This window comes from Cebus imitator, unplaced genomic scaffold (genome assembly GCF_001604975.1).
Source record: "Cebus imitator isolate Cc_AM_T3 unplaced genomic scaffold, Cebus_imitator-1.0 Scaffold190, whole genome shotgun sequence".
Classification (NCBI taxonomy): domain Eukaryota; kingdom Metazoa; phylum Chordata; class Mammalia; order Primates; family Cebidae; genus Cebus; species Cebus imitator.
The window spans coordinates 1,826,121-1,835,850 of record NW_016107505.1 but is presented as its reverse complement, the minus strand read 5'-3'; the positions used below and the strand labels follow the sequence as shown (position 1 = coordinate 1,835,850).

At 47.1% G+C, this 9,730-nt stretch overlaps 1 protein-coding gene across 1 annotated transcript in view; it reads left to right on the top strand.

Annotated features, from left to right (window-relative positions):
* Positions 1-7,203, top strand: part of LOC108316687 (serine/threonine-protein kinase Nek1) — a 174,516-nt gene extending 167,313 nt beyond the window's left edge. The window contains exon 29 of the mRNA XM_017546660.2: positions 7,174-7,203. Within this exon, the coding sequence (XP_017402149.2) occupies positions 7,174-7,203 (30 nt within the window). The remainder of the gene's footprint in view (positions 1-7,173) is intronic.
* Positions 7,204-9,730: the final 2,527 nt, after the last annotated feature.

Below are 9,730 nucleotides of genomic sequence, written 5' to 3'. Positions count from 1 at the left end.
AAAAAAAAAAAAAAAAAAGAAAAAAAAAAGAAAGTGCAATCGTGGTTCCCAGGGGCAAAAAGAGAAGGAATGGAGAGTTAGTGTTCCATGAATATAGAATTCCAGTTTTGCAATATGAAAACTATTCTAGGTATGGAAGGTGGTGATGTTTGTGAATAATGTGAATGCAACTCATGACACTGAATTGCACACTTAAAAATGATTAAAATATAAATATTGAATTAGGTCATAATTTATCCCTTTTTTATTTGAAAATTTAAAAAAACTTGAAAGTCTTTGCTTGTGAATTAATATTAGCAAAATATGAACTATACGGTAAGTTTTATATCCTGTGTTGTTTGCTAGATTTTTAACAAGGAATGCCTACTCACTTTCCAGTGCTTCAACAGTGCCATCTAGCTGTGGCAAAGGCGCTGGATAGCATTTGATAAGATCACACACATTGCCTCAAATGAGAAGAAAGAGAAAAAAATGAGACCCTAAAAATCGCTTTGTTACTGTTGATTTTCTTGTGTGTTCTTTGAAAAGAATTTGTGCCCCAAATTTTATTAATGAGCACATGGCCATGGAAGGCTGTAGGACTCTGGATAGATCTGAGATGGTGTAACCGCCTGATGGGCTGCTTCTTCCTGCCCACAGCACAGAAAAAAAAGAAAAAATTCACTGAGACACCAGGCACAGTGCCTCATACCTGTAATCCCAGCAGTTTGAAATGCCAAGGCGGGTGAATCACGAGGTCAGGAGTTCGAGACTATCCTGGCCAGCATGGTGAAACCCCATCTCTACTAAAAGTACAAATTTAGCTGGGTGTGGTGGCAGGTGCCTGTAATCCCAGCTACTCAGGAGGCAGGAGAATCAGTTAAACCCAGGAGACAGAGATTGTAGTGAGCCAAGATCTCACTATTGTGCTCCAGTCTAGGCAACAGAGCAGGACTCCATCTCAGAACAAAAACAGTAAGAAACAAACAACAATTCACTGAGACCATGACATTGCAACAAAGAAGAGTTAATTATTGTTATGAGGCTGGCCACGCCACATGGGAGACAGAGTTATTACTCAAATCAATCTTCTTGAAAATTTGGAGGTTAGGGTTTTTCAAGGATGGTTTGGTGGGCTAGGGAGTCCACTTCTGGGTGGGGCTAAAGGACCAGTTGGTGAGTTGACAGATTTGAATGGAGTCATTGGCCATCAGGTACGCAAAAACCTGAAAAGACATTTGAAAAGGCCAATATTAGGTTCTACAAGAGCAATGTTATCTGCAGAAGTCATTGTGGAAGTTGCAAATCTCATGACCTCCAGAATCATGGTAATCATTTAAGTCTACACCTCAGCAGAATTCAGCCTCCTCATCCTCCTAACCTGGTGGCCTTTCCTTAGCTTCACAAAGGCCGTTTCGTTTTGGGGGGGAAGGGCTATTATCATTTAAATCATGAATGAAAACATCTCCCAAAGTTAAGTCGGTCTGAGTTCAAGGTTTGAGAAGCTTCTCACTGGCAATAGATCACAATCTTATGACCAATGACTTTAAACCTGAACACCCATCACAAATATTCAATGTCTCGAATATACTAGATTTTTATCCAATCACAATGCACCATGCAACCCTACACTCAAATCTAGGCACAAGTCAATTTTTCACCTCCATTCTGCTAGACTTAATGTGACTAGAGAAATCAACATCAAAAAACATCAATGGGTAAAACTGTTAGGAAAAAATCATCCGAAATTTAGCAGCTTAATAAACAATAAACTTGTTATTTTCCTCACAGTTTCAGTGGGTTAGGAATCTGGGTGAGGTTAGCTGTGTCCTCTGGCTCAGGCTCTCATGAGGATACAATCAAGCTGTCAGCCAGGGCTGCAGCTCTCTCAGGGCTTCACAACCCTCTTTCAAATTCACTTCCATGGCTGCTGGCAGGCCTCAGGTCCTCTTTGTCTGTTGGCTGGAGACCTCAGCTCCTGTCCTTGCACCTCTTCATAAGAAGCAGCTGGCTTGCCCCAGGGCTAGGGAGGAGAAAGAAGAAGAGAGAGAAAAAGAAAATGAGAGAGAGATCACAGTCCTTTTCTGTAACCTAATCCCAGAAGTGACATCCCATCACTTTCACGTATTCTATTGCTACTAAGAAAATAGCACCTAGGTCCAGCAAGGAAGGCACAATGGCTCATGCCTATAATCCCAGAAGTTTAGGAGGCCAAGATATGTGGATGACCTGAACTCAGGAATTCAAGACCAGCCCAACCAATATGGTGAAACACCGTCTTGACTAAAAATACAAAAATTAGCTGGACATAGTGGCACGTGCCTACAGTCCCAGCTACTCGGGAAGCTGAGGCAGAAGAATTGCTTAAACTCGGGAGGCGGAGGTTGAAGTGAGTTGAAATCACACCACCGCACTTCAGCCTGGCCTAGAAGGCAAAACTCTATCTCAAAAAAAGAAAGAAAAGAAAAGAGTCCCAATAGTCCCTAGGTCCAGCCCATGCTCAAAAGGAGAGGATTATACAGGACATGAATATGAGGAGGCTGTTTGCCACAGTCCTCAAAGACATCCGCACTCTGCCCTCTCACAACATTTTGAGAGGCTGAGGCAGGAGGATTGCTTGAGGCCAGCAGTTGGAGACCAACCTGAGCAACATAGGGAGCTCTGGTCTCTGCAAAAAATACACAAAATTAGCCAGGTGTGGTGGTGCATGCCTGTTGTTCCAGCTACTTGGGAGGCTGAGGAGGGAGGACTGATTGAGCCCAGGGGTCTTGGGACAGGGGTGTGGGTGAGGCTGCAATGAGTCGACATTGCCCCACTGCACTCCCATCTGGATGAGAGTGAGACCCTGATTCAAAAAAAAAAAAAAAAAAAAAAAAATCCTCACTCTGCATCCCTAATGGCCGTGTTGGCCAGGATGGTCTCCATCTCTTGACCTCGTGATCTGCCCGCGCTCCTTCCCCCTTGCTGCGTCTCCTCCATCTCTCCATCTTCAGCTCCTGCCCTCTCCTGGCATGGGGCGGGGCAGTGGTTGTGGGCTCCTCCTCCAGCTGCTGCGGAGGAGCAGCAGTGCAGTTCACGCTCTGGATTGGCAGTGGCAGGTGCCGCGCTCGGCGACCCCTGTAGGCTGGTGTGGGCGCCGCCCGGGGGTCGCCGCGGTGCTCGTCGCTGCCCAGCGCCCCGCCTGGGGGTCGCGGTGGCGCCGCCTGGAGGTCGCCGCGGTGCTGGTCGCTGCCCAGCGCCCCGCCTGGGGGTCGCGGTGGCGCCGCCTGGAGGTCGCCGCGGTGCTGGTCGCTGCCCAGCGCCCTGCCTGGGGCTTCCTCGGTGAGTCGCTGCTGCCCCCTCCCGGGGCGGCGGGCCCGGGTCACGCGAGCCGCATGTTCTCGCGAGGCGCTTCCGCCCCTCAGGGAACTCAGCGGTGCAGGCCGGGAGGGGCTGCCGTACGGGTCGCCATGTTCCCCGCGGGGCCGGAGGGGCTCTGGCCTTAGGCCGCTCACCCCGCTGCAGCCACCGCCTCCCCCTTCCCACAGCAGAAGCAGGCGATGGAGGGCCCTCCAGGCAGGAGGCGCCGCGGCTCCCCCAGCAGCGGGCAGGGCGGAGGAGAAAGACGCCAGGAAGCGGAAGGTTCCCGCCGGCCAAGGGTCGCCCAGGGCTGCGCCCCCTGAGTCCTGCCCGCCAGCAGCTGCTGGGACCCTCCCTGCCACGTTGCTCCCCGAAAAGCTCTAAGGCTTTCAGAACTGCAGAGAGAGACCCTTCTTCCTCACTGTGAGTCTGCAAACTCGGGGCCAGGTATTTTCTGCATATTCTTAAATAGGATGCTTCAGTCAAAGGTTGATGTAGAACCCCTCTTTCTGATTATTGCCTGCTGATACAGAGAACATATGAACATGAAAATAAGAATATTTATAAATAGTTTTTGCCAGAGGCGGTGGCTCACACCATTAATCTCAGCACTTTGGGAAGCCGAAACGAATAGATCACGAGGTCAGGAGTTCGAGACCAGCCTGACCAACATCGTGAAACGCGTCTCTACTAAAAAACACAAAAATTGTCCGGGCGCGATGGCTCACGCCTATAATCCCAGCACTTTGGGAGGCTGAGGCGGGTGGATCTCGAGGTCAAGAGATCGAGACCATCCTGGTCAACAAGGTGAAACCCCATCTCTACTAAAAAAAAATACAAAAATTAGCTGGGCATGGTGGTGCGTGCCTGTAATCCCAGCTACTCGGCAGGCTGGGGCGGGAGAATTGCTTGAACCCAGGAGGCGGAGGTTGCGGTGAGCCGAGATAGTGCCATTGCACTCCAATCTGGGTAACAACAGCGAAACTCTGTCTCAAAATACACACACACACACACACACACACACACACACACACAAAATTAGGTGGGCTTGGTGGCAGGTGCCTGTAGTCCCAGTTGCTCCGGAGGCTGAGGTGGAAGAATCGCTTGAACACAGGAGGCAGAGGTTGCAGTGAGCTGAGATCACACCACTGCTGCGCTCCAGCTTGGCGACACAGCAAGATTTCGTCTCAAAAAAGAAAAAAAAGGATATTTATGAATAGTTTCCAAATTTTGGAGGAATCAAGAAGGGAGAGGAAAAACAAATGCATCCACCCACCTTTGTTCACAAAATTGTGGTTTACCAAATCAGTGTAAATTATAGATGACTTCTAAGAAATACGTTTCTTAAATCTAGAAAACAAAACAAATAAAGGGCCGGGCGCAGGGCTCACACCTGTAATCCCAGTACTTTGGGAGTCCCAGGCAGGGGGAGGGAGGAGGAAGGGGGAGGGGAAGAAGGGGCTGAGATCACCTGAAATCAGAAGTTTGCAACCAGCTTGACCTAATATGATGAAACCCCGTCTCTACTAAAAATACAAAAATTAGCTGGACATAGTGGCACGTGCCTACAGTCCCAGCTAGTCGGGAAGCTGAGGCAGAAGAATCGCTTGAACTCAGGAGGCGGAGATTGTGGGGAGCCGAGATTACACCACTGCACTCCAGCCTGGGCGACAGAGTGAGACTGTCTCAAAAAAAAAAAAAAAAAGGAATAAAAATGTTTTAAATACCTGCTACAAAAACATTATCTTAATAGATTTTTTTTCTTGATCTTGCTTATCAGTTTTTTGAACCCTTAGGTTTCCTTATTAGAGTTCTAGAAATTGGTTTTTAGTCCATTGATTTTTATTTTCGTTTTTGAGACTGCGTCTCACTCTGTCGCCCAGGCTGGAGAACAGTGGCACAATTTTGGCTCACTGCAATCTCCACCTCCCAGATTCAAGCTATTGTCATGCCTCAGCCTCCTGAGTAGCTGGGATTACAGACATGAACCACCACACCTGGCTAATTTTTGTGTTTTTAATAGACATGGGGTTTCACCGTGATGGCCAGGCTGATCTTAAACTCTTGACCACAAGTGATTCACCTGCCTTGCCCTCCCAAAGTTCTGGGATTACAGATGTGAGACCCTGCACCCAGCCCATTGATTTTTAAAAATATATTTATTTGTAATGTGTTGAAGGGGTATAAGTGCGAGTTTCTTACATGCCTGTCATAGTGATGAAGCCTGGGTAGTTCATTGATGTGAGTTATCAGAAACCTGTGTTCAAGAGGGCTCCTCAGCATTTTTTTCATAAAAGGCAAATCTGGGTGCAGGGCTCGGTGGCTCATGGCTGTAATCCCAGCACTTTGGGAGGCTGAGGCTGGTGGATCATGAGGTCTAGAGCTCAAGACCAGCCTGGCCAAAATGGTGAAACCCTGTCTATACTGCCACCAATTAGCTGGGCATGGTGGCAGGAACCTGTAGTCCCAGCTACTTTGGAGGCTGAGACAGGAGAATCACTTGAACCCAGGAGGCAGAGGTTCCAGTAGAGTAGGTGTCCAGCCAAGGTGACAGAGTGAGACTCTGTCTCAAAAAAAAGAAAAAGAAAATTTGGACTATTGCTGATTACAAATATTTTTAGAGTAGAATTCAAAATGGTGACTGTGGATGATGGAAACAGTAGTTATGATGAGAATTGATGAAAGTTCCCAATTCACAAGAAAACTTAATTTCTTATTTTATGTGCAGCATTTTAAGACAGTAACCAGAATCATGACTGACATCATCACATCAGGACCACCAGACCGTTTTTTGTTTGTTTTTGAGATGGAGTCTCACTCTATTGCCCAGGCTGGAGTTCAGAAAGGGGGTGGGGAAGATTTTAAAATATATATATATATATATATATATATATATATGTATTTTGAGACAGAGTTTTGCTCTTGTTTCCCAGGTTGGAGTGCAATGGTGTAATATTGGCTCACCACAACCTCCACTTTCCAGGTTTAAGTGATTCTCCTGCCTCAGCCTCCCAAGTAGCTGGGATTACAGGGATGCTCCACCACACCTGGCCAATTTTTTATTTTTAGTAGACATGGGGTTTCTCCTTGTTGGTCAGGCTGGTCTCAAACTCCCAACCTCAGGTGATCCGCACACCTCACCCTCCCAAAGTGCTGGGATTACAGGCATGAGTCACCATCCCTGGCCTAAGTAACAACATGTTTTAAAAAGCCACATTGTCCTACATAACCCATTTCTCTTGCATATTTAGGAAATTGAGGGTTTTTTCCTAAAACATGCTGACATATGGGAAATAGGATGCAAAATGTTCATGAATGCTTTAGACACAGTTTGAGGTTTCCGAGAGATTTTGTGCTGGGGAGGCTGCTTGCTACAAGCTCCTAAAGCTATGAGAAGACATGGTATTCATCCTCCCTCAGCAGAGGTGGTGAGGCGATAAGCCCTGCGGCATGCCTGAGCCTTGGGCTTTTAGCATAGAGTGTTCAGGTCTTTATTGTTTGGGCCCATGGCACAGAGAGGTCCTGGGTCTCTGGCTTCCTGTGACCTTTGCCTTCCTTGCCAACAGAAAATGTGACCCTGCAAAGCAAGAAACTTGAGGGCATGGGGGCATAGGCGGTCACTGCTCTGTGGATCACCCAGCTGTGTCAGGCAACCTGAACCCCGTCTGCAGGAATTCCAGGACGAAAATACAAAAGTCTTTTCATGAGCACTAAGAGGGCAGATGCAGTAGGAACCTCCAGGCAGTAACTACCAGTCTGGGACTTGCGGTGGAGAGAGAGCATATTGGCGATCATGTGTACTTACACTCTAGGGTCACCAGGCGGCACTGTGGCCTCATCTGTGGCTCTGAAAAGGAAGATTTGGAAAGAGATCATCACAGCTAATGTTTAAAAAGTCCCTACTATGTGCCAAATCATTCAGCCCTGGCAACAACTTAAGGAGCTAGGGATTCTTATTATCTATATTTTATAGCCAAGGTAATGGAGACATAAAGAGGTGAATTATCTTGCCCAGATCACTCAGCTAATAAGTAGTGGAGGCTGAATAGAACCTAAACAGTGTGGCTGTGGAGCCTACATGCATTGATTCCACACGTGTTTATTGAGCACCTGCCATGTACAAGGCCCTGTGTGATTAAATACAGTTAGGATTAATAATGTAACAATGACAAATCACCGACACTTTTTAGAGGTAAGATTTTCTTTTTTTTGTAAGTTTCAGTCACAGAACTGTGTATGCAATAATAGTGAAATTGATCCCACTAGTTATGACAGAAATGATGATACATTTAAATGAGTTGGATGTTTTAGAGATATTGTCTCCTGAATCCTTGACAGAAACTGAATGAGGAATGAAATTTATTGTTCCCATTTCACACAGAAGGAAACTGAGGTAAAGAGGGGTAAAGTAATTTTGCATGGCATGAAGTAGAAATTCAAAGTACAGGAATTTGAACTTGGTTCTGACCTTTTCTGAGGCCCCCATGCTCTTGACCACTGTAGACTCAAGCATCACCTTGTTTTTCCACTCATTCAACAAACATTTTTTTTAAATTGTCTAATAGGTTGGCACTCATCATGAACTTCTGTTCCTGTTCTGCACATGGCGAAGCCCTCTATTGTCCTGACCCCACAGTACCTGTCCCATGACCAGGGCCAGCTCACCAAGGAGCTGCAGTAACAGCACGTAAAGTCAGTGCCATCCCCCATGTGAGCACCTGAGGAAGGTGAGTGAGTGCAGACAGATAGGGCCTGGAGCCCTTGAACAGTTCCTGGTCCTGGCTGCCCCACGTCTCACAGGGGGCCATGCTGGGGGAAGCGTAGGCTGTCACAGTTCTGGCTTTCCCTCCTTTTTCCTTCCATACAAGTGTCTTAGGGATGGGGCAGACTAGTTGACTTATTTGGATAAAAACTGCTATCTTGTGTCAGAAACTCAAAAGGAATCACTGCTGGCATGTTAACCTAAAGAAAAACAACCAGACAAGTGCCCAATGATACTTAAAAAGGCTATTTATTTATTTATTTGAGACAAAGTCTTGCTCTCTTGTCCAGGCTGGATGGAGTGCAATGGTGCGATCTTGGCTCACTGCAACCTCTGCCTCCTGAGTCCAAGCGATTCTCCTGTCTCAGCCTCCGGAGTAGCTGGAACTATAAGCATGTGCCACCACACCTGGCTGATTTTTGTGTTTTTAGTAGAGAGGGGGTTTCACCATGTTAGCCAAGCCGGTATTGAACCCCTGACCTCAGGCAATCCTCTTGTCTCATCCTCCCAAAAGTCTGGGATTACAGGGGTGAGCCACCGCGCTTGGCCTAAAGGTTACTTATTATCCTGCAAAGTTTAGGCTGGGTGTGGTGGCTCATGTCTGTAATCCCAGCACGTTGGGAGGCAGAGGTGGGTGAATCACCTGAGGTTAGGAGTTCACGACCAGCCTGACCAGTATGGTGAAACCTCATCTCTATTAAAAATACAAAAATGAGCCAGGGTTTGTGAAAAGAGGGTGGGCGTCTGTGTCCAGTCAGTGTGATGGGAGCTGAGAAGCCCATCAGATGGAGAAGAAAAGGCTGCACCTGCTGGGAGGTTTGCAATATGGAAGTCACTAGGAGTGACATGACCAGGATGTGAATGAGGACTGTATTGTCCTTTGTTTTATAAAATGTGTATGGTGCAGATCATTGATTGACCCAAAGGAGAAAGGATCTTAAAGTCCTTATGTTATCCAAACATAAAGAAATGACAGGCCAGGTGTGGTGGCTCACGCCTGTAACTGGGAGGCTGAGGCCGGCAGATCAGTTGAGGTCAGGAGTTCCAGACCAGCCTGACCAATATGGTGAAACACTGTGTCTACTAAAAATATAAAAATTAGCCAGGTATGGTGGCAGGCGCCTGTAATAACAGCTACTAAGGAGGCTAAGGCAGGAGAATGGCTTGAACCCAGGTGGCAGAGGTTGCAGTGAGCCGAGATTGTGCCACAGCACTCTAGCCTGGGCGACTGAGAGGGATACTGTCTCAAAAAAAAAAAAATTTGTGTGTGTGTGATTTTTTTTTTTTTTTTTGAGTCAAAGTCTCCCTCTTGTCTCCCAGGCTGGAGTGCAATGGCATGATCTTGGCTCACTGCAACCTCCGTCTCCCTGGTTCAGGCGATTCTTCTGCCTCAGCCTCCCAAGTAGCTGGGATTCCAGGCACCTGCCACCACACCTGACTAATTTTTGTATTTTTGGTAGAGATGAGGTTTCACCATGTTGTTGGCCAGGCTGGTCTGGAACTCCTGACCTCAAGTGATCCGCTAGCCTCAGCCTCCCAAAGTGCTGGGATTACAGGCATGAGCCACTGCCCCTGGCCCTTCTGTGATATTTTTTAGATCATCAGCTATTGTTAGTGTTAATGTATTTTATGTGTGGCCTAAGACAAGTT